Below are 27,335 nucleotides of genomic sequence, written 5' to 3' on the forward strand. Positions count from 1 at the left end.
TAAGAGTAAATAACATATAAAAATGTTTTTCATATTTTATACCATCATTTTTAATTGTTATTTTTTTGCCGATTTTTATAGATATTTAATACTTCATTTTGAATTCTACTAGATAATAAATAATTTCATTAAATTTATTTTGTAATATAATTTTGGGTCAAGAGAAATATAAATAAAGTTGTGTTGTATTATCTCTTGCACATTACAGAAACATTGCACATTATATGTTTTGTATATTATACATAGTTTCTTTTCTTTTGAGATGAGAAACGATTAAATGATTAACAGGTGAAAATTTTTTACATTAATGCCGCAAAAGTGAGATTAAAGTTCAAGAGGTAGACTAAATCTTGAAGTATAGGACCATCTACATGCTCATCAATTCTTCAAGTAATATTATAACGTTTGTTTAGTATAGTTTTTTCTAAAATTAGTTTTAAAGAATTAAATAAACGAATTGCAAACGATGTCCTACATATTGAATAAAATTCTATAAAACGTCTATGTTAATGCTAAATGTGAAATTAATAACTGAATGATGATTGATTATTCTTATTACTTTCATTGACTGTATATTCTTCATATACTATCCATATTTTCATTGTTTATTCATTAACTGCTTTTCTGGACATTTTAAACATTCTTGATTAATACCAAATACTGGAAATTTTTATTTAGTTTGAAGATAAATTATATAAAACACGTTGGAAGAATGTTTATAAAACGCCTTGATTACTTGTGAGAAGATATCACTAAATATGCAATAAAAAGTTTTTGTTTTATAAACATTTTTTTTGCTTCATTGTAGAACTTCGTAAATTAATTACGAAAATATTAAATAAATTGACATGGAATGTCTGAAAACATTAGAAAAATAACTGCAAAATTGAATATTTAAAAATACAGACTAGAAATCAGTATTATATCTACAAACTAGGTAGACAACAGAATAAATTAGCTACATAGCTGCATTATATATTTTTGTGAAATGCGATATTAAATGCTCTTCAATTTTTATAAAAAATTTGTAAGAGTATTTTTACAAAATATAAAGAAAAAAAGCTTTTATAGAAATTATGCTAAATAAGTCGCTTATTTTTGTATCAATTTCAAAATCAATTTTTTCTATACCACATATATCTACAGTGTTTTCCGAACAATTTCTAAAACTATAGAAGTTTGAACAGAAATAATTGTATATATTCATACCTAAGAATTTTTTCTCAATGTATTAAATCTATAATTTTTATACAAGAAATGTACTACGCGAATCGTTATTTAGTTTAAATATAAATAGATTACAGCAATATGTATACAATATTTAAAATTTTCAAAATATGCGCAACTGTTTTTGTTAGATATTTACATTTTGATACAGTTTTGATTGTAGTAATCTAAAAATCCGATCATGAATTTTTGGATAATAGAATACATTACCAATCTTACCAATCTAACTTTAAATCTGCAATGATGCTTTATTCAAATAACACGAACCTTGATGTTTTTCTTATATCGTTATGCATTTGCTGTAATCATAGCAAATTCTCTTACTCTATTCCAAAAGTATTTGTTTCTTCTACAGCCAATAAAAGCTTTTCGTATAAAATTTCAGGCGTAGGATACGGTGGAAGATCCAAGCGATTAAAGCATGTATGAGCCCTAAAAAGTTATCTATTTTGAAGAATAGCATTATTGAATAAACAAAATGATACTATTAACAAATTTGAGAAACATTCATACCATAAATATTATAAGAATTCTAATTGTTTTGTTCATTATATTAGTTTTAAGACAACTTTTATACCTGGGTAAACTATTTGGCCTTCCCCATTTTTCAATGCAAAATTTCCGTGGTCCTGTAGATCCACGTAAAGCTGCAAATCCTTCATATGGAATGCTTGACGTACCAGTAACGAATTGTAGCAGTCTCAATCGTTGTTCATTAGTAAATCGGCTTATACTGCTCCAAAACCATTCTACTACTGGATGTGCATCGTGATAACCACTTCTGTATTCTGTATGCGTTCTCCAATCGTTAAGATCAATTTCTGCCGCTCCAGCTATTACTAATTCTAATTCTCGTGCATCAAAAACTGATACTAATCGTGGATCTACGACTTCATAAAATCCACGAACTAGAGATTCCGTTTGTTCGGCAATACCGCGCTCAAGTCTCCAACGTACAACTCTTTCAAGGTATTCCTTTTTATTTTTCTCCGTAACTGCAATGTTTCTTCCTCCTGGTTTTAGTTCACGTTCAGCTACTCGGCCCAGAAGTTCTTCCGTGACCGAAAAAGTTAATTCCAATGGTTCAATACTTATATCTCTTTCTTTAATCCACATTAAACTTTGATGGAATTCTTGATCTAAACTCTCTAAATCACTTAGACTCGCTGGTATTCTCAGAAGAGCTTTATAAAATGGTCTTGTAAAAAAGGCATCAAGCAGATATTGGTGAACTAAAGCTAAACCCAATACTCTGCCTGAAAACCTGAACCAATCATGATAATTATCTACAAAAGCTGACATTGGCGACACTTGTACGGTATAAGTGTCGTTAGCAGAATATTCAAATAAACCGTAATAAGGATTAAAAAGTTCGCGCGACAGATGAAAGAAAAATTCACGGGATGGGCCACCATAATCTACACCTTCTTCCTCATCAAACATAATAACTAACTTGCTTTTTTGCAAGTCTTTTTTTGAAGCAGCCATAATACGAGTGAAAGCATCTTCCAGGAAATGTTCTCTTCTAATATGTAATCTAAATAAAATATATAAAAAGTGTATAATATAATAAATATATTTATACATTTTTTTATATTGGAATATACTTACTTTAATTTTCCTGGACCTTGTCCATATCCTTTACTTTCTAGCTTCCTATAAAATGTTCTAAGTTTAGCTTCAAAATCTCTTCTATATGGAGCTGGAGCTCTAGCAGAAGCTCTTGTTAAGCCAGGCGAAGCATGCGGACTACCTAATGGAGATCTGCCTACGTTTCCAGGTACATATGACATAATTTCTTGTTCAAATAAACTGCAACAATAAATTCAATATTTTAATATTATTTCATCCTTTACCGCCTTCAGAAATTAGATTATTTTGTACCTTAATAATAATGCTAGAGGTACGTCATGTCCCAATCGTTGTAAAGCACTCGTCCCTTCAATTCGTATCGTATTTACTTTCTCTCGAAGCGCAATATTTTGTCCTAATGCTGAATGTCTTTCTTTTAGGATATCCATTATATTTGGTTGGCGCAAAAAGGCAACAACTTTGTCGTTATAAGCTACAGGTATATCAGGTGTAGTTGTAATAGCTGACTGTTGTGGTCTAGGTGGAGGTACAGGTGCTTCATCCAATAATGTTCGTGTGTGAGTCGGTTCAGTAGGTAATCTTGGATCAATGAAAGATGTTGCTTTTCTTGCATGACAAATGAAAAATTTCTAAAAATATTAACAATTAACTATCAGAAAGATTTCTCAAATAATGGAAATAATTTAAATCATGGCATATTTACTTTGCCTGTTCTATCAAGTTTTGATTCATAGCCTCTTGGAAGTTCTTTAGCTGGATCGGAAAAGAAATTTATTAATGCAACCAAATCTCTATTATGTTCGTATCTCGGAAAAACTGCTGTATCTCTTCTGACTTTGCTAATCATGTGTTTCAAACTGGGATTACGATTATACAATTCCACTGCTTCTGCATGACTATGTAATACTGTGAAAAAATCGGGTCTCGTTAAAAATAATACTGGAGGACTCGTATTAATATCGAATGGTTCGTTTTCAATTCTTTCGACTCGTTCATTCGGTCGTTCCATATTCTCGAAATTATTTCCATTTGCATGTTGCGAACTAGACGGCTCGCGATCAATATTGTCGGGTCGAGAAATAGTTCGACGAACACTCTGATAACGTCTGTCTAATTGCTGCCTCCGAAGATCACAGCCAGTGTTCCGTGTTGTTAAATTGGGCCTTTGCCAAGTTGTCGTTCGATTAATATGATCTATGTAGAACACCCGACCATGACTATCGATTCTTGCTTCCCACGCTGCGATAATAATATATTCAATAAAATTTTCTTGTTTAATTACACTATAACATTATTAAAGTTATGCTAAATTTATCTTACATGGTGGCAAAGGTTCCTCAGATGGTAATGGTACATTAGATGTTTGACACATCGGTAACGGACGCAATGGCTTTGGACGATGTGTAGGTGTTGGTGGACACTCTAATGGATTTGTTAAACCAGATATTGGCCTTTCTAATGGTCTAGGCGGCCTCGGTGAACTTAACAGCGCAATACTTTTTGTGACAGCTCTCCGCGACTAAAATATTAAAGGGATTGATTATAACAATGTAAATACGGGAATCATATAAATATAAAAAATTGTAAAAACTTTATATGAGACATCAATATTCACAAAAAAATATTAAATACAAGCTAAAATTACATTATATGCTTACCAATTAACTGCAGTGCATATATTTCATTAAATTACCTTTGAATTAGAAGCTTCATCAACATCTACAATTTCAAATCCAAAACAATCTTCAGGGTGCAAGGGTGCAGAATATTTTTGAGGATGTCTTTTGGGTAATTCTGGTGGGCCAGTTGGTAAAGCATTACTTCTATGTAAAAGTTTGTGCGTTACCCGTGGTGGTAGTGGTGGAGGATTTGGATACAATGTTTCATATAAACCTTCAGGAAATGAAAAGCCTTCTGTACTTCGCCACAATTGATAATATTCCACGCCTTCTTTTGTTACAATACCATTTGTATCACATGGTCTCTGAAGTAAAATATATTTTATAAATTGTGATTTTAAAACAATTCTACTTTCAACATGTTTTATACTAAAATTTAATTTATAAATTTGAAGGAGTGTAATATTAATCTATTAACAATTTTGAAATGAAAATCAAATTGCATGTGCATATATAAAAGTGTAAAGGAAGTATACATATTTGCATATATCAAATATTGAAACTTGTTTGATTTAAGGAAAAATATGAAACATTTAGTACATAAGTAAGATTAAACATTAAAAATAACAATAGAATGCTGAATTATTTGAGTGTCATAATAATAAATATTTATCAAATTTTAATACAGTTAAAGTAACTGCACCTTTTTGGTCCCATTATGACCTAGAACTGCTTGTTGTGATTCTGTATCAGAATTACTTGCATCACTACTGTTTGAAGAACGAGGTTCTATTTCAATGCCTTGGGCTTCTTTAGTTGATGATGGTTCCAATAGTGCCACAGCATTTTCTTCCAGCTCATGCTGCTGAGCGCTGGCAGTTTCAGATAAATTTTCTAAAATTGGCAGTTTAAATGGTTTTTTTGTAATATCATTACAATGTACTAAATCTGTTAACATGTTTTGTGATTTTGGCACACTTTTAGATGTGTGTGAACTACCAGCTTCATTTAATCTGCTTAAATTTTCACTTATACTCTTATTATTATTTTCTGTTATACTTAATGATTTATGTGTATTAACAATATCATTGCTATGTGTTTCACTTATTGAAGTGCTCAGAAATTGTAACGGTTCATCAGAACTGCATGAAGCTATACCCTGTAATGGTAAGCTACAAGCATCTTTCATAGAATCTCTGTTGTGAGTACTAAATTGAGAACTAAATTGTTGTAAAACATTGTCATCATTATTGTTATGTTTGTCCCCTGTACTCTGTTCATATTGTGATTCTGTGCTACTAGATTGCAAATTTTTGCTAAAAAATTGTTTCTTTCTGATCATGTTTCTAGAAGATAAAGGCAGCTGTTCTACAAAACTGTTTACCTTTCCAGGACTACTATCTATACTTGCCAAGAAACACTTCTTTCTTGTTAAGTTTTTATGAGACAATGATAAATGTTTTTGTCTCGAGTTTTGTGCAATTTCATCATCCAACCTACTTGAAACACTAGCAATATCATTAATTGCACAACCCAATGCTAATGCAGCTGCACCAGCATTCTTGGAAATTACACTTCCTTTATCACATTTTGATTCAGAACATGCACTTAGATCTTCAAGGGTATTTGATACCTGAATATTACTTGTTTTATCAATTACTTCTTCATTAGAAGATGCTTTCTGTTGCTGTAAATCATTTTCATTTGACATACAGTTTACATCTGATGACAAAGAAGGATTCTTATCCTGTTCTATAAAATCACTTCTAACATCAGACTTAATCACTTTTTTGCTACTATTTCTTATGGTATTGGTTTCTACATGATTTACTGTAGCTGAAGATTCTTCACTTGTCACACCGACTGTTAATAACGTAACAGATTGTTCTTCAGGTTCATTTTCTCCATTATCTTCTTCAGAACCTATATTTTTAACATTAATCTCAGATGGCATTTTTTAAAACATAGTACCAATCAATTATATTTCTTTATATTGCTGTAAATAAAAATGAAATAAAAATGTTAATAAAATAAATAATAATTAAATTATATGAATAATTTTATCATATAATAAAGCCATTAGTGCAATATTGAAGTTAGTATATTGAATAAAATTGGGACTATATATTTGACACAATTCTTTGTGAACAGTACACTAATTTTTATTGTAATAATTTTATTCTAATACTTTTATCAGGCATTTACAGATCATAGCGATATTAAAAAAAAATTTGTTCAGTCCGACACAGATAACAAATATTGAAATATGTACATATCAATGTACATTATAATTGTCACAAAGCGTGTAATGTATCCAGTATTAAAAATTCGGCACTTTTATTATTCAAAATCGTTATGAAAAACTAACTAAAAAAATTTATTACAATTTCCGTTAATCACATATAACGGAACAGTAAATAAGTTATAGTTCATTTTTGTAATACGGTACCTTTAAAGGAGATAATTATTAATACTTCAAATTTTGCACACACTAGTAACGTCAAATCGTATTGAAATATTAACACATTGGTACATTTTACCTGCATATGTTACATCATTTCAAATATCTCAAATGAAAAGCCCCGGTAAAGACATTTTACGTCACATTTACATATTCATTTACTCTCCTTGCTCATTATACGAATTCATCAAAGAACACTTTGACAGAAAGATATAGCAGACTGTATCTGGTAACTTTTCGTAGCGTTACATTCATAGGCTATGCTGTCACATACGTCTGATTTTGATACCCATTTGGAGAATTGGGGAAGATTTGGGGAAGTTGGATTGTTTCTATGAAGCGTTAAGGCGCTTCACTCGCGCTCTGTAAATTGAAAATTAAATAAAATTAAAAACAATTGAATTGTACGAAAATTAAAACAAAAGTTGTAATTATTTTGTTAGATAGTACGATGTAAATTGAAGAGAATATCTGACTAACTTTATAGTTTCTTTTTGTGTGTCACTAAATAAGGTATCACTAGACACAATACTTTATTAAACGACCGTGATCCAAGTTCAACGTAACCTTTTTTGTTTGGCGTGTAGTAAGAGACGGTACGTAATTCTACAGAAATCCGAAAATTTATTGAAAATCATTCGTGTAACATAAAATATACACATATTAGTTTAATATGAATGAATAAAGATTGATTAAATACATCATATTTTTAAAAAATAATTTACCGTCACAATTATACGATTAAAAAATATGTGACAAAATGTGTTGTTATTAATTTATTTCTATAACTGTATATGAATTAATTTACATTGTATTTATGTTCTTAGTGTAAAAAATGGCTATTCGACCGGTATACAGGCCTAAAATTGTGAAGAAGAGGACGAAGAAGTTCATTCGTCATCAGAGTGATCGTTATAGTAAATTGAAGGTTAGTTTTTATATTGTTTATTATTTATCAATGTCAATAACTGATTTAAAAATCTTAACAAAATAATTCTTCAGAGAAACTGGCGTAAACCCAAAGGTATTGACAACAGAGTTCGTAGGCGCTTTAAGGGACAATATTTGATGCCCAACATTGGTTATGGTAGCAACAAGAAAACTCGTCACATGCTACCAACTGGTTTCAGAAAAGTTCTGGTACACAATGTTAAGGTAAAAAGAATTATTTTTCACTCATAAGTCAACACTTATTATAGACAAAAAATTGTACATTCTTATACATCAAAAAATATGTAACTTGTATTTATATTTTGACTTATTTAATAAATTTTTATACTGAACTGATTCTATATAATAATTGTAATAATATTTATTTTTTGGATGGTTTATAGGAATTAGAAGTTTTAATGATGCAAAACAGAAAATTCTGTGCTGAGATCGCTCATGGAGTAAGTAGTAAAAAACGTAAATCCATTGTTGAACGTGCTCAACAACTTTCAATAAGGGTAACTAATGGCAGCGCAAGATTACGTTCTCAAGAAAATGAGTAAAAACATTCTTTCTTGATTTAATAATAAAATATTTAAAGTATGTTTGTTCTTCTTTACATTTCTCTTCTAATATCTACCCATCCATAGTGCTATTACAGATAAATGTAATTAAGACACAATACTTCGAGGCACAGAGATTGAAGGAAATTTCAAAAGAATTGATGTTTCTTTGTATAACTTAAAATGGTACAATATAAGTATATCTATACACTTTTATAAAATAGTTTTAATATGACACATAATGTATGCATTAATGGATCTAATTAATGCTTTTTCTGTTATTATACTTATAATTTATTTTCCTTATACTGTAATCTACTTGTCTTCTTGTGTATTACCAAGTTCAGACTTAAAGGATGTGTTCCCGAAAGGATCTCACTATAACAAATTATTTCCCATTAAATATAAAAATTTGTTTAAAGTTTCAGTTTTGTTATAGTAACGTATAATGCACAAAAGTGTCCGTATAAAGTGCATTTATGTCATTTATTTTTTATAAATAACGACAGTGATTAGCGAGCAATTAAAATATAATTTCCTTTTCATATAGTACATCATAAAAATGATTTATTAAAAACATGTTTGTGCTATAATACATATAATATAAATAATTACATTAATCACAATGCATTTTTAAATATAAAATGCGATGATATGCGTTTGACATGTTTCGTTGAACGTTAATGAAAAATATTTGTCTTATACTTTATTTTTGCGTAAAATCTATAATTGTAGATTTTAATTATGATGATACAATCGTGAAAAATGTTTAATAACTTTTCATAGATGAGACTACCATTTATACGATCAATGTAAAATAACATGGTAATCCAGATTGCATTATGTTATTCTATATACGTAAATAATGTGCATTATTTAATTTGTTTGATGTATCCTCTGTCTTTAAGGAGATCATCTAATGCCTCCTGAGTATAATATACAACAAAATCAGTTGATGCGACAGCTTCAAACACGGCATAAACTGAAGGTTTTAGATTGTAGAAGAAGAGTGGTTGGCCCCTCGATGCGAAATCCTTTATTAAAGTTTCAATTACCATAGCTGCAGTAAAATCTGCCCCATAAATATGAGAACAATCGATTACAACTGGGGTTGCAATGTTTCCAGTTCTTTGACTATATTTTGTTACTAAATTTCGAACGTAATCAACAGATGGAAAAATTAAACACCGATCTGGAGTTAGCATGAGATATCGAATGCCATGTCGAGTCTGTAACATAAGATACAGTCAAAATATATTCATCAACCTATGAATAAATAAATAATACTAAAGAAATAATACATAAAATAATAATAAAAATAACAAAAATATATACAATCAATGGTTTAAAGCCACATATATAAAATATTACAATTAAATAAGTTGAAGAGTGAAAGATACGTACAGTAAGTTTTTCCACGGATATTTTTGGTCGTGCCGCGTGGTACAAAATAAATAAAATATTTAATCCAATACCGCATAGAATACCTATCTCTAATTTTAACAACAGACATGCGATAAATGTACCCAGTCCGGGAATTAAATCTGATTCTGTAAAAATAAAATATTAAAAAACGTTAATTTTTTGAAAGTAAACACTATTTTTCAATTCATATTTTAAATTGTTATTACTTTTAGTTCTCCACATTGGCTTTACAACTTTAACTTCAACCATGAATATTACTGCAGCTATGATAATTGCTGCTAATGTACTTCTTGGAATGTAGCTGAAGTAAGGAGTGAGAAAAAAAAGGGCTAATATTACTAAGGTACCTGAAACAAATAATAATTGTGTGAGACCTATATATATGAAAAAAATTGGTAATTATATAAAAAATTCTAGTAACAAATAATTAATAATTATATTATAATAATTCTAAATTAACAATTAATAATAAATAATTAATAATTCTAGCAATTGCTATTCTACCTGTGTAAATGCCTCCCATTGGTGTTCTTACTCCAGAAGCATTGTTTACCGCGCTTCTACTAAGAGATCCTGTACCAGGAAACGCCTGAACAAAAGAATTACCAATGTTTGATATTCCAATCGCTATTAATTCTTGTGTTGCATCAACTGATTTTCCAGTTGCTGAAATAAATATGAAAACCTTTCCTTTTTGTCGCATATAATAAAACGGTACTATTATTCACGTAAAGAATACATTTATAATGTATAAAAATGATGTATCAACTTACAGAAGGCCTTACAAATGGCAATATCTTCCATTAACGAGATAAGAGGTAAAACGAGGATACCGCTTCCCAAATTTGAAGCCATATCGATAAATGTCACCGTTGTATTGTCATCTTTCATGTAACTAAATGGTGGTAATCGTACGTTTGGCATACCATCTGGTATATATCCTGTTAAAAAAATTAGTATATTTAATAATAATACAGTCAGTAATATATTTACATAATCAATAATCGATCTCAATTTATTGTTCTTACCAACCAATTTGAAGGGCGAGTCTTCTCTAAAGCTGTATCCCAAAAGACCGGACAATATTACTAGAAGAGCATTTCGTGATGTACCGAATAACCATATGAGTTTATTTAACACGCGATATTTTGTACTTTGCAATTCTTCTTCTTTGGGACCGACATTGTACGATGCAAAAAGCTATAAAAAAGAAATCGGAAAAATATCTGTTAAGAGAGTTAGATATTTTACATGCTATGTACAATATTTAATGCATATAATAAATAATACAGCATTTAAAATGTCATCATATATAAGTAGCGCAATTATTAGTTCTTTCCTAAAAATATAAAAAATTTGGAAATATGTGTGTGCATGTATTTTTGGTATATCTGACACTAGGAATGCAGGAAATTTTGAGAATAAAGAAATATATTATTTTTTAAATTATTCGTTCCTACATTATCAAAGCGTTAATAATTCTTTGATACGATCGCATATGTATAATAATGTATACGTACTCTGAGAAATAAAAGGAGCACAATGCAAGTCACTCCAAGAACAGCGTCCCAAGCTGAAGTTTCGTGTATATGTTCAGCAAGGTTTCTCCACATTTCAATGAACTGCGAACCTCTCGCAGGAATGCCGAGTATATCTTTTATTTGCGAAGTAATGATTATCAAAGCTACCGCTGATGTGAAACCAGAGCTAACAGGCCCAGACACAAAGTCAATTAGAAATCCTGGAACACATATTATTGAACCAACTTATACGTATATTTACGAAAGGGAATAGTTATATATTCAGAACTTTCTTTTATTCCGAATATCATTATCGTAAATGGTAAGCGGACAGTATATGTTGTAGATATTTACCAAGGCCAAATATACCCATTATCAGTTCTATCAGCCCGGCCAAAAAGCAGAGGAGTATCGCATGTTGCAATGGTGCATCGAGATGTGAAACTGTTTGGTACGTGAGTAGAGATATGATGGCACTAGGTCCCATTGGTGTGTCTTTACAAGATCCGAATATAACATAAATAAAGCAGCCTAGAAAGCTACCATACAGTCCATACTGTAAAACACAATTTCTTTCATTAACCGTCTTATTTTTATCTCGTTTGATAATTTGCACACGCGAACAGGACATCTCACGAACTAAGATAGAAATCAACGGAGAGCAAGTAGAAGTAGTGCAAACGACAAAATTTTCTAATTTGAGAAAATTGATAATTGATAATAAAAAATTGAAAAGATAGGCAAGTGTAAACCCTACCACAGGATTTTTATGCTTTTAAAATATATTGCTATAGGTACACAGGTACATACTCATGAAAGTTTGGAAATTCGTAATGAATTAATTAATATAGTAAATAAAGAAAAATTATCTCGTAAATACGATTTTATATTATTCTCTGTACTTATCCGATGCTTTGGAAAATTATACGTTTGTACCACTTTTTCACTGAACTTTGTAATTATCGAGGAGTACTAACTTGAGCCGGTAAACCTGCTACGTTAGCATATGCTAACGACTGTGGAATGACAGTAAGGCCCACGGTAACGCCGGCAACAAGATCACCAAGTCCGTCGTGACAACTATACCTTGGTAACCAATTTAAAATTGGAACCCTTTTATAAATGGTTTTCTTCGTACAAGCCGATTTACAACGTCGCTTCAACTGATATAACGTGGAATGTACAAAACTATCCTTCTGCTCCAATCTGTAGTCGTCAGACTCTTCTACCACTATACGAAACAAAGATGGAATAATATCATTGACTATTCTTTGGTTGTTCAACTAAGAAATAATAAGAATAATTCAGGCGCCGATTGTAAACAAGTAAATCAATTGTTGATCTATGATCATTTAAAGACAGAACGAACGATCAATCGTTCTAATTTTAGGTTATAGAGATCGTTTAACATCGTATTGTTAAAGTAATAATTTGAGCGTGCTGTACATACGTATATGAAAATGCGATCGTACAATTTGTTTTCGTATACTTATTAGGCGATAGTTTGATTCAGTCTAGTTTCACCCTTGTACTTTATTTTATAAGTTGTTGTTATACATCTGTTGTTAAATTACTATCAATCCGCTAACTCGTATGTATTTTTAGTTACATGTAATTAGATCGCGTATATCTAATCGTAAGTGGAAAAATTCGTGTCTGATCTTATTTTATATACAGTGAATATTTTACATTGAATATTTTGTATATTTCTGCGTATTAGGTGTATTTCATGCATTCCTAAGCCTTTAAATTTCCCAGAAATACATAAATATCCGTAGTCTAGATATAACAAAGCAACAAAAAAATATGAAGTTAAGGTTATCTTAATTTACGATATAATCAATATAATACGTAACTACTGTGCACGATTCTCTGTCATCTTTTCGATTCTATTTTCGTAAAGTAATTTCTATGAATCACCCATTTTTCATCGTTTTTAAGAAACGCGTCTAACTATGCGAATTGATATAATGTATCTGCTATAACAAATTATTCGTATACTTTGCGAATTGCATTATCAACGATTCATTGGAAATGATAAAAGGAAATGAAGGATTTCACTTACTCGGTGGTTTTATATACAAGTGATCACATTAATAACGTCAGATGTAAATTAATTAGTCATTTTAGTGTTACATGTGCTTACAGATAAAATCCGAAGAACCTTGTGTTTCTTGGTGACTTTCGTACGAATTATGTAGAATTTCAGAACTGTTCGAATGATCGAGATTCAAACTATTCCTAGAGCCGGTCAAACCATGATTCACGTACACTCCGGTTCTACTGTCTTCATTCGCATCTGCCGTATCGTTTGGATTGTTCATCCTGAAAATCCAATATTTCACGTGGATTAGTATAATTATATCAAACATTTTTCTTCTTTCTTCCACGAACATCATCCTCTCCTCAATCAGTTTCTACACGAAGTTTACGTGAAAATCGATAAAACTTGATAGCTTGGAATTTTACCATTTCGCTACGATAATGATTTGCTAGTGAAATCAAAAGAAGCGTAGTGATATGCAAGTAAAATAAAGAAAAAAGAAAGCTTTTTAAAATTGAACGCTTTACATAATAAATTACAACGTAACACGTTACACTTGAAAATGTAACTGTTTCGGATAATTATAGCATGCATGTTTTAAAAAAATAATTACCCGACATTTAAGACTCATTCGTCCTCAATAAGCTGATCATAATATTGACATGTTTCTATAGAACTAAATTAGGTACATACGTATATCTAATCTAAACCGTGGATGTTATTGATGCATAAACACAACTAAAGAAACGTAAACTAAAGAAACCTAAATAGAAATAATTTTCGAAATTTGTTTCACCCGCTAAATACTGTAAGCGCTGTAACAAGTATTAGGTTGTCCGGAAGGTGTCTTTCTTTCGCAAACGTGTTTTTAACAACAGTGCACCTTCGTACAAACGTGAAACCAAGTCTGTGAAATGTCGCGGTGTTTATTTCAACAGAACAAAATGGATCGTACATAATTCGACAAAATAATACAAAACAAAAAACGTTGTGCGTCTATTATTTCCTCATAAAACGAAAGAAACTTTTCGGATAACCTAATACTCGAGATGTTTCTTACGTTACGCTCATTGTGTACATTTTTACACTTACGTATGTATAAATTTCCTATAAATACATAAAAATCTTAATTATAGAATAGAATGGAATGTCATGCTCGTCTCGTTATAGGGCCATAAAGGTTTCATGTCTTTGGTTAACTTTTGCCCGGCTGGACTAAGTATATTTAGTGCTATATCATGTACGCTAGCATGATGTTAAATTGGGACAGTATATTTAACAGTCATTGGTGATATTCGTTCAATTAGACTGAGACTAAGTGATTCGAACTAAAGTTAGTATACGTGCTTTTCTGCGCGATTCTCACTTGTCACGAGTTTTTATTGGCCTTTATTTAGTTCAACGTAACGAATCGGACCACATAACTCGAAAGAACGATAGAATGTAAACAAGTAAGATGAAGCAGCGTATTAACAGATATTATTGACGGCGAAAACAAATTACACATTGTACCACAACGAACAAGAAAACGTCAGATCGATTTAAGATGACCAACGATGCGACGAAAAGAAACATGCGACTTGCGTCTGAAAACCTTCTCCGGGCGTATTTCTTTAATTAGAAACATTACGAAAGTCGAGCCGTATGAATGCGTTGTTTAGTTAACGATAAATTACGTTCGTCAGGTGGATAATGATTTATGACAGCATGCCATAGTGTTTGTTTACTTTCAGCTTCTTGTTTGATCGTGACGAATATTTGGCTACGATAAACATTTGCTTAACAATTATATAATGTGCATAATATTATGGTATTCCACGAGTATCGGAATAAATATAAATAAACGAATATAATACAACTGCGATCGCCATTGTAATCTTATATCTCGTGTTTTATCGAATGTTTTAGCCAGTAATATTTCGTGACATTCTACATCTTTTTTTTTTTGCAAGCAATTTCTATTTGAAATCGAGAATGAATAATAATCTCTTAAATATCGTATAAAAGTGAGAATACAAAATTGTAGATGCGAATCTCGTTGTATTTTCTCGCTTACATAACACGTTATTTGTCAAATGTTCCAGTGTAAAAATACGAAAAGTACTCTATCGTTTCGAACTATTTCGAACTATTTGGACTGTGGATACTCATACATTTGTAAATATGTAATATAAAGATACGAGAATACATACATACACTCTATATATATAACGTATAAAGACATATGTGAAAAAGAATTTGAATATGTAGATGAAATCTTTATTCCATGTTTTTAGTTGAATGTAACCATGAAAATATGAATTTGCATAAGCGTATCCGTAGGCTGTTAATTAAATACAAAAATGTTAATCGATATACACCTCGAACTTACTAATATGTATATGTACAACCTATAAATACTCATAAGACATGTTTTATTTGTTTTTTTATTTATTTCAGAAATGGCAGAGTCAATATAAATCTTCGCACTATTAACTGGCGTAAATTACCAACAAATATTGATCATCGAATTTAAAATAATTCAGAAGATACTTACGCCAATAATACCATTTCATTCATAACTTCTTTGACAAAGGATATTTAAATATTTGTCTCGATTACCGCGCGATTTCCACGCAATGTGGTAAATTCGATCAGGCAAAGATCTTCCGAGGAAAATTACCTCTTTCCGCTCCGTATTATCAAATCTAACGGTTAAACTGCGTAAATGCCCATTGATCTCTTATCCTTGCATCTAATATTACTGGTATCTAATATCGAGCGTTTACCACAACCACGGTACGTGCCACCTGGCTTCCCTTTCCAGAATATGTTGTTCAATGAGCATCACATAACGATGACTGAATTGCAGATTTTTATGCACTTATGCAAATTAAAGATGCAGGAACGCACAGGATATGTATATAGCGTAGATAAATAGAAAAAACTATTCAAAGTACGTAACTCGTAAACAAATCCATGGTCTATTACCTTAAACGTGCTGGTAAAAATCAGACGGAGTATCGACGCTAAAACTACCAGAATGATCGAAATAACCAATTGGAAAGTTCTCATAAAAACGTAATAGATTCAGAACGTGATGGATTTTTCGGAATTTAAATGATTTCTTACAAAATATAGACAAATCATCTGTAAAAGTCTTCGCTCAGCCTATAAATTGTCCTAATCATTATGATTTAAATAATCTCTTATAAAATACGTACAATCATCATTCGCGAAAGCCTTCGTACACCCTGTTGAGTTTAACTCGTTTTTTAAACAAATGTTACACCTTAGCTCCGAGAAGATCCGATCGAAATATCGGAATATCCTCTAGCCTGCGTGTCTGCGTTTAAATCAAATTGAAATATCAAAGTATCTGGTATGCATCTAATTTCCATTCTGTGGCCAAGGATTCAACCAACCAAGAGTCAAACGAGTCGATTCCACGAATGGCACTTTTTAAAAACAGTCGATTAAAATGTGCCGGAGTAGCGGAAGAATAAAAATCGACGTAAGTTTAGCCGGCGATAAAAGTCGTTAAATTGCCAACGAGTTTTGCAATTTGCAACGCTGGCCCGTTAATTCGCCCCGGTTGCATCTTGGAATCTTTGGTTGGCCGAGATATCGCGCTTTTATTTCCAATCAGCCAGGTAAAGTGCGGCCTGGCGGGCAATGAAGAAGGATACGAGGTGATAGGAAAAAAAGGCATTACTACGAGAGAACGCGTATCACATGATTCGCTCATGCAACCGGTCATTCTCTGCTATCATGTGCTTCTGAATCAACTCTGTCACGCGGTTTCTCCCCCCGATTCGCTGGCTCCCAACGCGGCTTGATATATGGTATGAACCGCGTGCCTGCAAATTAATTCAACTCGAACATTGTTTTTCATGCAAATCACGAATACCACCGGATCGAGGCTCACCGTCTCGTTTCAATCTCCGCCCGCAAATTATACGACGTATGTTAACCGGCCAGCCTCAGCTGCGAACTGTTACCGTTGCCTTGAAAGTGCAAAATATCCGTGCGCACACACTTCGACGTTGATTTATGAAAAAACTATGCGATACGAATCTATCAAAGTGGCATTCGATCTCGAGGTATGCAGATAAATTTGCTTTCTCGGCAATTAACTCGTTACGATCAACGAGACCGAACGTGTTACTCATTATTATCGGAAAACGCGAATAAGGTAACTTCGTTACAAATTATACAATTCGAATTCTCTCGTCCTTGTCTTACATAGGTATAACTTTGTCAAGGTGTGCATGCGAAATGTAAATACTTATAGAAATTCGTTAAATAAATCGGTAAGTCAAAGGAGGCAGGTTCATCGAGTACGAGATCGCGTAAGATGAAAACAGCGATGAAATTCGCATAGAGAAAATTCTTATTCATCGACTTGCGCTTCATATAAATATTTTTAAATAATATAATCGAACGATCGAAACGTTAAGTGTCGAGTTTCCTTTTACGATATCGTTACTCCATCGTATTATTTTCTACTCTAGATTCTACGTGTTTTCCTCTTTTATTTGCTCGCAGGCGAACACACGAAACCGTGTAACAAACACACGGTAATAAAATCATCTTAGTCCCAATCCACGTAGATCCGCTTGGTTCTCTAAGGAAAAACCGTAAAGTCTACAACAATGATCTAGATCTAAAGCTAAAACAAACATCTATAATATCGTGAAATCTACCTGCAATAACTAGTCTAGAAAAATTTCCTTCGCATCTCCATTTCCCGCTGTTTGCCGCGCTTTGCCATGGCAGAACTCACGGACTAATTTCCGCATGTAAATTATCCTCGCGATGGAACAAAGCGTCGCTATGCGAACCCACCGTTTGCCATCGTGAAAAGAAACCGAACGTCTTAATTGTAAACGACCCTGTCAAGGAAAATATCATTATCGATGATCGACGTGCGTACAACAATAATAAGAACGTGTAACCGGCGGCTCTTCTTTCTTCTGCAGATGAGCCGCTATTTCAACGCGTCCTTTGATACAGACATCCAACAGCCAGTACAATAGGAGTTAATGTGCGCTACTCAGCGGCACGTGCACCTCGACATCTTACTTAAACGCTTGGTTGCAACCGATTAAAACCAGCTCTAAATACCGCGGCTAAGAAATTTGAGAAATGTTTGCTTCCTGTGTTTATGCGATTTCCGCTCCTCGACTCGCAAAGGAACCCTCTTTTTCTTTTTCACTCTTTCATTCTTTTTCCTTTTTTTTTTTCTTTCGTTTCTAATACCTTCGTACGTACGTACGTACATGCCGCTCGCTTCGTTAATTCATTAGCCGGTGAAAATTTCAACGACGTTAAATTTTGATGTTCCTGCAAATTTATGGAAATTCGTATGTTTATGAAGAGAACTGGCAGATAGAATTTAAACGAAAAGTCGTTTCGCCAGGTATTACGACGATCGTCATACCTGGAATATTTTATGTACTCTTGCGTGTCACGTGTCCTCTGTATTTTAGCATCTTTCAGTTTTTCATAGACGGATAACAATGATAAATTGTATGATAAACGCGAAACGATCGTATGAAATAATGACAACGATAAAAATGATATTAAGATTGCTATCTTGTCTTTTCTTTTTTCTTTTTTTTTTTTTCGAATCTTTGTAATATTTTTTATTTCTGCTATGATTTATTTTAGCGAACAAGATTTCATTAACTTTATTAACATTCTATTAACTTGTCGTTCTTGATAGAAGACTGATAGTTACCGATTAATATGTAAATATTTATCGAGAAAAGAATGTGATATACAGGGTGGTTGGTAACTGGTGGTACAAGCGGAAAGGGAGTGGTTCTACGCGAAAAAAGAAGTCGAAAATATAGAATAAACATTTTTCGTTCGAGGCTTTGTTTTCGAGAAAATCGTCTTTGAATTTTCGCTCGGTACGCGTGCGGTACGTTATAACGGATCTCACTGTAGATCGTTGTCTCGATGGAAAAATTAAAAAAAAATTTTATTCTATATTTTCTACTTCTTTTTTCGCGTAGAATCACCCCCTTTCCGCTTGTACCGCCAGTTACCAACTACCCTGTATATCTGTTGAAATAAAGAAGAACCGATAATTCGAATGTTAAGAAACGAAAGGAAAACATTGTATTTCGATTCAATTATGCGTTAGCTGTAACGGTAGGATAAGATCAACGGTTCGATCGGTATCCATCGATATAGTATTAAATGGTATTAATTGCGTTCACGTGACGGTTATTGTTAATACAAGCTGATAATTTACGATTTAAGAGCAATAAGAAACTGCATCGCGATAGCGAGACTATTGCGGAGACGCGATAGATCGTGAGGTCAGATACACTCGTGACTTTCGACAACGAATCTCAATCAATGGCCGTGCCGTTGAATTTTGAATTTGATTTATGTACAATTTTTAATAGCAACGTTTATATTGAAAATTTTCAAGATTTATTTACAACTGCATAGTTCGATAAAGCTCACGCTAAAAAAAAAAGAAAGAAAGCTAAAAAAGAAAGAAAGGCAAAGACGTTAAAAATATAAGATTCGTACGTAACTATAGATTGGTTGTTAAAATTAATTTCAATATTCCAAATATGTACGCTCGCATCTATTTATTGGGTTGGCAACATTTTTATTACCACCTAATGACAAAATCCGCAATCACTTAGTTGCCAACCCAATACATAGATGCGAGCGACCGATTAAATGAAATTTAAATATGAAGCGGATAGGAAAGTATATATTTGGAATATTGAAATTAATTTTAACAACCAATTTATAGTTACGCGCGAATTTGTCACTAGATGGTAATGACGAAATCCGCAATCACTTAGTTGCCAACCCAATAGATCTATAATCAGACTGAACTTTTGAGTATGTAATTGTCTTTTATTTTTTGCTTGGAAACCAATTTGATTTGTGGAATTAAATTAGATATAGAAGTATAGAAGTAAGATCAGCTAATATTTTGTCTATTTAAATAATAATATTTCTCGAGTTTTGGCGATTTTAATTAGATTCCGGCGAATGTACAAATGTTCGACGTAAATCTAATTTATCGTTAAATGTTTCACGAAGTAATTTCGATGAAATTTTTCAAGAGTTCCTCACGTTTAGAGGGTAAACGTATATGTTGGTGAGGTTTCGACATTATTTACATGGCACGAAGAGGACCGACACGAATTAAACTCGTTGCTACGAGAGCAAGATCTAATAAAGATAATTAATTGAACCGATCGCGATACGGTAACGTTCAATATTTACCTTTTTACACGTAACCAACATACTTCGGCATTTCAACATTACAGAACACTGGAATTGAAGAATTTCGTTCTATCTAATCTAACTGTGTCTGATCTTTTTCTCCTTTGTTTACTGTTGTCCCTTAATTGTATTTGATTTAATATCGATGTTGCTACATCTGCCTACTTCAACTTACCTCTACTCTTGTTTATTTTTAATTATAGAAATTGTTTGTTATTTCTTGGCGAAACGTTCGAACAAAGTCACGCTCCGTTTTACTACAAACAAATCGAATACAAAAATGTTTGTTTCATTTTCTTGTCGTGACTTTAGCTTGTGCGCTAGTTTACCAACGATATCTCGTCAGCGATTTAACAAATACTTTCGATTCATCAACTTTCAAGAAAAGAAGACCTGTAGCATAACACCAGATCGTCTTTCGTAACGAAAAGTGTTCTTACATCTCCGAATTATTTAACATCGAAGCTGCGCGGAAAGCAATTGAAATTTCCTGTCATTGAAACACGTGCCCGGTACGCTATAGTAACCGCAACAGATAAGAACCAGTTTTTTTTATTATCCCAAGTAGATTTATATGTCTGTACATAAGAAAGCGTGATATTTTGATATTTAATAAGCCAACGTGATTTATTCGTTCTATGCAAAGAAAAAAAGAGAAAAAGAAAAAATAGAAAGAACACCCACCGACAAGTGTATCTAAACAAATGAAACGCGTCACAATAGATGCCGATACAAACGATCAACATTTCGCAAAATCTGTCATTTACGACAAGAGGTTACTTCATAGCGACGATACGATTCTGTTTTGTCGTTTCCCACTGAAACCGAATCGAATCATCCACCGATTTGAAAGATACAAAAAACAACGTGAAGCTCGATATAACTCACTTAAAGAGCTACGGGTTGTAGGCGACGAGATCGGTTGTTCGGTTGTCACTACGTCTCGGAACGTGGTTCGGGGGAATCGAAGGTGGATTTCTTGGCCTCGTGGCCGACCAGTTAGGCGATCTAAAGATCGAGAGAGTTACTTGTTCTTACATCCACGACACATTCTACTCGCAAACAAGCGGAAAACGCGAGAACCAGAGGCAACAACGGCTGTGCAAACGGATAATCATATGTACGCGAGTCGTTTGGCGGAACGCGCGCTCACTTTCAGCTCGATTCCCGTTTTCCTCGCTGAAAATCTTCTCGGCGCGGTGCCGTGACACTTGTTGGGGACAGTCGGACGAAGGTCGAATACCGTGAGCGCAGTGCACGAGCGAAAAAATATACGCGAAACGGAATCCGATTTCGAGAGGCCGGCGACAAAACTGAATCCACGGCAATACGCGACCGGCCATTTAAATGCGTCGTGCTTCTTCGACAGTTTCTGCCGTAACTTCTTCTCCCCTTCTCCTTAGCCCGTCTTTAAAGCAATAACGTCACTGGAGAACAATCCAATGGGGGCATAAAACCTCTCGGGGCCTCTGTTTCACACTGAATTTCTCCGAATTTTTTAGGAAATTTTGAGAACACTTTGCCGCTAGACTGTCGATTCATACGCGTTTCTACGAACATTCAAAGATGCAAAGAACACGCATAATACATAGGAAACAGATGAAATATCGCCGGTAGAGCGTCATCGATACGCGTATTTAACGAATACGAATGTGTTCGTAAAAGGATGGATTTGGAAGAATATCCGCAACTATAATAGCCGATAGCGTTCGGTTCTTGTTTACGAATCCGGGGTTAGGTTCGACGTGAAGTTTCCACGAGAGAAATGTCGCTTGTATAGAAACGATTCCGTTTGTGTCTACGCCGATTCGACGACAGGTGACTTTTAGTTGGGGTACGCGGTAGAGAGAATAAACATAGACTGATTAGATTATAAATTATGGACGTATATAATAACAAACGTGGAATTATCGGTACGTAGATCGATGAAAAATGTGGGAATGATCCCTTGTAAGTATAATCAGCAAACAAGAACAAAGATCGAAGAGGAAAAGTATTGGTTTTTCATTCAAAAGTTCTAACTTCTGCTTAGCATTAATATTTATAAATTATACCGAACAGTGAATTTTTATGTATTTACGATAAATTCGAAGATACAAAAATTTACAGAATATGTGTAACATGGAGAAATATATAAAATATTCAACGTGTAATATTCCTGTAATGTTTGATATTTAATAAAATAATTTTCTATCTAGGTTCCGTCTTCTCAATCATATTCGTAAAAATATGAATTTACATAAATATCAGAATTAGCTCGAATAATCCAGATTTTCCTCTGTTCGAATAACATTCATAATTCGTCTTAAAAATCTTTCAGTAAATTATTTCTTCTTTTACCTTTCTTCCATTATCTAAAGTAACAAAATCTTTTGATCGATATTAATTTCGAAATGTGTCATATTGCTTTATCTTTCTTGGAGAATAATCCTCCAGAAAGCGCCAGACAATACGTGTTTTATCTTTTATTATTCCGGCCGTAGGTTCGAGGGTAGACCGTGTATCGTGAGTAATCACGTGCGAAGACTTTTATGAAAGAGGATTATTTTTCTGTTCTATTCTTTATGGCGTTATTAGCAGTTTCTAAACAATCGGTTACTCAACGCGAGGAATGTTATCTAGAAAAAATATTTTGAAAATTTGAGGTCGATAACGCAACACGTCTTCTTCGTCAATTTTCAACTATCTTCTTCAATGATCTCCAAGTATGTAGAATTTCTTTGCATAAAAATTACGATAGATGAATGTGGTATAGACAAAGGTATGTTTCGTGTTGATTCAAGGCTTACGCAGTTTCGAAAAATCATTCTACATGACGCGCCTCGTTTCTCGTCATTCTTTAGATTTACGATGTAGCTACCCACCGATAATTACGTTTGTCCATGGAATATTATAAAAATATAATTTATTTCTCGTGTGAAAAATCATTAAGAAACGGATTGCTTTTCAATGAATAATCATTTTTAAAAAAGGATTTATTTAAAGGTTATTTCATTTCTCAAGTCGAACATCAAAATTTTTAATAAGCGTAGAAAATGTACGACGGATGTAGCAGAATAATTTATTAAGTGTCTCAGAAAATGTATATTTTTTTCTATTATTTGCTAGATGTTCGTAAAATGATTTGCTTAATTAAGAAAACACGAATATACACACGTGATAAAAGCGTTACATAATAACTGTCACTTTCGAAGACGCAAATATGCGTTATTATCATTATTTTATAACACTGATAAATCCACTTAAGTAAGCGCCTGACATAGAGGTCTGAAACCGGCAAGGTTACGTGTCCTACAAATCCACAATCCTATTTACATATTTACATAAAATTTGAAGAAAGATGGAAAGAGCTTGAAGCTGCTACAAGTTATGTTACTATTTCCATAGAATACCAGAATAGGGATTAAAAGGCGGTTAATACTGTATGCAAAGTTTCTCAGCCAATAGATAAAGAGATAATACTTGCATTCGCTCGAGTAAAAAGTATGAATAAGTAAAGAAAGAAAAAACACTTTTCTTCGGACATTTTTATGTGAAAAAAAATATAAAAAATTGTAAATAATAGATTCTCATTATTAAATTTCAATTGTATATTATTTAAACGCAAAAAATATACATAAGAAAGACGATGGAGAAATTGTTGACATTTTTGATTGTAACAGTTCAAAAAATGTGAAAGAAGTGTTGAAAATTGAATATATAAAATAAATAAAATAATGGAAGAAAGTTTAAATAATATTATAAAGATATAAGTACATACTTCCATATAACGCTGTTTGTATTCATGATACAATTTCCATCGTGATACAACCGACGTGTAACACGTTATAATAGCTGAGCGGCGAATACTAAAACTCGGAAGTAGACTGTTGCTCAACATACACCACGATTTATCCGTCAGTGGTCAAAAAATAGTTTCATTGAATTTAAAAATAGACATCTCAACTTAAATTTAAAAATAAAGATTTTGATTCCGTTGTCGGTCAAAGACACTTTCTGCCTTTTTATGTAAAGCATACTCTCAGTTGACTGACGCTCGACATTATTAAAATCAGTAAAGCACTTAATCCTGCTTAAAAAATAGGTGGTTTTATTTTGGATTGAAGGTTTTTTAACATCGTGTACCGTGATTTTTGTCTTAAAAATAAATAATACTTATTGATTAAGAAATTGAATTCTAAATATAAATAAGGTAAAAGTTCATAAATATATACTAAAGAAATGCTAAACTAATCCATTAATTTAATCCATCTTTCTTATTTTCTTTGTGAAAATAGAGAAATATTTACACGTTTGAATAATTGTATTAAAAATATATAAAAAATGTAGAGAAATGGATTAAAAATATCAGCCAACCTGTGACCACAAATGGATTACATATTGCTAAAAATAATATAACAAAAAAGGCAAAATAAGGGGATAAGATCTGGTCAATTATTACTTTTCATATAATCTATGCTTTTGTTCTTTTCTTTTCTTTAAACAGATACATGAAACCCCTGTTAATAACTTACTTACTATCTGTAATTAAATTTCACGACTTGATACAAAATTCCCTGATACAGATAAGGAAATCTCTAAAATAATAGAATGCGATAGATCTCATATAATCCAGTGAAAATGGCATTATTATTCTCAATACTTTTGATATACAATAATAATCATTATTAATTAATTAGGTACAGGAACACTTTATCATTCGTAGTATTAATTAAAGATAATCAATTACATACAATAAATTGTTATCAGCCACGGTGCATCGCCTCCAGTCTCGGCGTCATCGATTTTTATTTTCAAAGTAGATACTACATTTTTGTTCTTTCTTTCTTTGCGTCTTCGTTTTGTCAAAAATTTTAAAATCAGTTGTTTTAGGAAGCGAGCGCCTACGACTATTAAGAAATCGAACCAGTATGCGAAGGCCATTCGAGAAGATTTAATCACACGTTCGATTTTTTTATTTTTTCTCTCTCTGGTTTTTCCTCTTTTTTTTTGTATTTGTTCTAATTCATTTTCTAACAGAATCATTTAAAGGCAGATAGAGAGAAACAAAAACAAAAAAGTAAGAGTGATTAATACGTAAAGTAAATACGTATTTATCGACGAAATATGTACGTTCGATGTTGAAAAGCAAACGTTCAGAAAGTAACGATGCTGATAATATTCTTTAGCGTTATAACGATTACTAATGATTAAGCTTGCAAAGACTACGATGAAGTTTGAAAAAAAATATATACAAAACGCTCGATGTATCAAATTTATCCTCTCGATATTAGACCCGCTGGTCTCCAATTTAATAAGTATCTCTTAACCTTTTTTTTCCTTAGGCTTACTTCGTCCTTACTGCACTAAAAAGGCACAATTTTTCGCACCTGATAAAACATCGTTACGGTCTAGATACTAATTAATCCTTTTCCACCAAAGTATTTTGTTTCCCCGATGCCAATTGCGTGTTGCGCGTCTATTTCCCAGTATGCGTGTTACGTTTATGCAGGAGCTTATTTTACAATGTCAAATGGGTGATAATGGTGGTACGACAAAACATGATCTGTATCTTTAATATTTTTTTTTCGCGGTATCTTCGAATGCGCGATATATTACGTATATTAAACAGAGCGTGTGTATTTATAATGCACGTAATATATCTCCTTAAAAACTAATTTGTAATAATGTTCTTTCCTATGTAAATCTAGGGTCTATACAGACCTTACTAAGGCGAAACTACGCGGGCCTTTGTACAGTCGTTCGGAAAACTATGGGAAGTCTTTAAGAGGAAGAAATTATTCAATCAATATACAGGGTGTTTCTGGTGTTACTGCAGCTTGTCCAAAACGATTGGAGATAACCAAATTGCAATCACGATAGAGTAATCCGTTTCTCTGAAACCTCTGTTACTTGAAATGAGAATGTTGCCTTCGTGAAAATTTCATGTAATCGTAATTTTTTTTTATTGCAATTCGTCCAATTTCATTAGACGTGGTCAAACTGCAATCACTTACTTTTTCTTTTAGTTGATTTCTTTTTGATTATTTTCAGCAAAACCTTTTCTATAAAAGGAAACGCCTATTTATCAAAATCTTACATCGGACGAACCGAAATTATTTACAATCGGACGACATCATGTGTATAGCTTCCGTTGTCAAGTACACAACGGGAAGAAAGAAACAAGTATATATAAAATATTGCTGAACGTTAGAGAAATGATTTTTGTTAAAATTAAAAATAAAGTACCGAAAAAAATGCAAATCCTGTAAGAAATACTATAATTAAGGATAAATGTTCAATAAAATTTATGTATATTTATCTAAAGACGTTTTGTTTTTCTTTTTTTTCTTTTACTTAATAAACATATAACGGTTTTGCTGGTTTAACAGGTTTTTTGTTTTATCGATTAAAAGCACTTGCTCGGTTAACTTAAGCGGAAGAAACCGCTTTAGCAACTTCAATAAACTAACACCGAATATCGCCTTATTGTGGTTTTCTTCTTATAGAATGCTGGTCCTCTTAAATAAAATTAGTTGCGGCACTTGTTCGAAGTTAGCACGTTCTTTTATTCAGAATAATCCTTGTTTCAGTCTATCACTCGAGCGCCTTGACTTGCGCCATAACTTTACCCTCCCATAACGGTAGGACTTCAGAATCGTCAGTTATTTCTTCTTGAATAACCTTCGTATCCAAGTCCTCACACTCGGTTTTAAAGAAATATCTAGA

The 27,335-nt window shown here is 32.5% G+C and overlaps 4 protein-coding genes and 1 long non-coding RNA gene across 13 annotated transcripts in view; 2 read left to right on the top strand and 3 right to left on the bottom strand.

Annotated features, from left to right (window-relative positions):
* Positions 1-72: 72 nt before the first annotated feature.
* On the bottom strand, positions 73-7,153 carry LOC117231191 (E3 ubiquitin-protein ligase HECW2). 2 transcript variants are annotated; one of them, XM_033489375.1, is made up of 9 exons: positions 6,980-7,153; positions 5,143-6,435; positions 4,514-4,804; positions 4,141-4,339; positions 3,524-4,059; positions 3,112-3,449; positions 2,839-3,039; positions 1,805-2,764; positions 73-1,659 (listed from the first exon to the last, which is right to left on the bottom strand). In XM_033489375.1, the coding sequence occupies exons 2-9, from the start codon at positions 6,391-6,393 to the stop codon at positions 1,548-1,550; spliced, it is 3,888 nt and encodes a 1,295-aa protein (XP_033345266.1). In that variant the 5' UTR covers positions 6,394-6,435; positions 6,980-7,153; the 3' UTR covers positions 73-1,547. The 2 variants fall into 2 exon arrangements, with proteins under 2 accessions (XP_033345266.1, XP_033345267.1); XM_033489376.1 differs by lacking the exon at positions 4,514-4,804.
* A 238-nt stretch (positions 7,154-7,391) lies between these two features.
* LOC117231194 (60S ribosomal protein L32) lies at positions 7,392-8,434 on the top strand. Its single transcript, XM_033489380.1, has 4 exons — positions 7,392-7,496; positions 7,728-7,828; positions 7,903-8,055; positions 8,235-8,434. Exons 2-4 carry the CDS (start codon positions 7,736-7,738, stop codon positions 8,391-8,393), a joined length of 405 nt encoding a protein of 134 aa, XP_033345271.1. The 5' UTR covers positions 7,392-7,496; positions 7,728-7,735; the 3' UTR covers positions 8,394-8,434.
* Positions 8,435-8,959: 525 nt separating this feature from the next.
* LOC117231192 (sodium-independent sulfate anion transporter) lies at positions 8,960-22,014 on the bottom strand. Of its 3 annotated transcripts, none has more exons than XM_033489377.1 (11): positions 15,919-15,956; positions 13,485-13,663; positions 12,316-12,569; positions 11,693-11,894; positions 11,339-11,559; positions 10,847-11,018; positions 10,592-10,759; positions 10,323-10,484; positions 10,025-10,165; positions 9,798-9,943; positions 8,960-9,622 (listed from the first exon to the last, which is right to left on the bottom strand). In XM_033489377.1, exons 1-11 carry the CDS (start codon positions 15,939-15,941, stop codon positions 9,266-9,268), a joined length of 2,025 nt encoding a protein of 674 aa, XP_033345268.1. In that variant the 5' UTR covers positions 15,942-15,956; the 3' UTR covers positions 8,960-9,265. The 3 variants fall into 3 exon arrangements, with proteins under 3 accessions (XP_033345268.1, XP_033345269.1, XP_033345270.1); XM_033489378.1 differs by having other exon boundaries at positions 13,503-13,663; positions 15,919-15,947; XM_033489379.1 differs by lacking the exon at positions 15,919-15,956 and adding an exon at positions 21,516-22,014 and having other exon boundaries at positions 8,961-9,622.
* LOC117231195 lies at positions 14,582-15,735 on the top strand. The gene is made up of 2 exons (XR_004492915.1): positions 14,582-14,715; positions 14,780-15,735. It is a non-coding gene; the product is annotated as an uncharacterized LOC117231195 (long non-coding RNA).
* A 3,213-nt stretch (positions 22,015-25,227) lies between the features above and the next one.
* LOC117231235 (axin) overlaps positions 25,228-27,335 on the bottom strand; it is a 30,358-nt gene continuing 28,250 nt past the window's right edge. For all 6 annotated transcript variants that reach the window (XM_033489477.1, XM_033489475.1, XM_033489476.1 and 3 more), the window contains one exon: positions 25,228-27,330. In XM_033489477.1, the coding sequence (XP_033345368.1) occupies positions 27,204-27,330 (127 nt within the window). In that variant the 3' untranslated portion in view covers positions 25,228-27,203. The remainder of the gene's footprint in view (positions 27,331-27,335) is intronic.

This window comes from Bombus vosnesenskii, unplaced genomic scaffold (genome assembly GCF_011952255.1).
Source record: "Bombus vosnesenskii isolate JDL3184/JDL3185 unplaced genomic scaffold, Bvos_JDL3184-5_v1.1 scf7180000013272, whole genome shotgun sequence".
Lineage (NCBI taxonomy): Eukaryota > Metazoa > Arthropoda > Insecta > Hymenoptera > Apidae > Bombus > Bombus vosnesenskii.

Bases quoted from the DNA above. Each gene is read 5' to 3' on its own strand.
- LOC117231191 (XM_033489375.1), bottom strand. From the start codon at position 6,393: ATGCCATCTGAGATTAATGTTAAAAATATAGGTTCTGAAGAAGATAAT. The intron at 4,340-4,513 runs GTAATTTAATGA...TTAATATTTTAG, and splicing joins ATGAAGCTTCTAATTCAAAG to TCGCGGAGAGCTGTCACAAA. The intron at 4,060-4,140 runs GTAAGATAAATT...TTATTATCGCAG, and splicing joins TGAGGAACCTTTGCCACCAT to CGTGGGAAGCAAGAATCGAT.
- LOC117231194 (XM_033489380.1), top strand. From the start codon at position 7,736: ATGGCTATTCGACCGGTATACAGGCCTAAAATTGTGAAGAAGAGGACG. The intron at 7,829-7,902 runs GTTAGTTTTTAT...ATAATTCTTCAG, and splicing joins ATCGTTATAGTAAATTGAAG to AGAAACTGGCGTAAACCCAA. The intron at 8,056-8,234 runs GTAAAAAGAATT...GATGGTTTATAG, and splicing joins TTCTGGTACACAATGTTAAG to GAATTAGAAGTTTTAATGAT.
- LOC117231192 (XM_033489377.1), bottom strand. From the start codon at position 15,941: ATGAATGAAATGGTATTATTGGC. The intron at 11,895-12,315 runs GTTAGTACTCCT...TGTGTTTTACAG, and splicing joins TAGCAGGTTTACCGGCTCAA to TATGGACTGTATGGTAGCTT. The intron at 10,166-10,322 runs GTAGAATAGCAA...TATTTGTTTCAG, and splicing joins AATGGGAGGCATTTACACAG to GTACCTTAGTAATATTAGCC.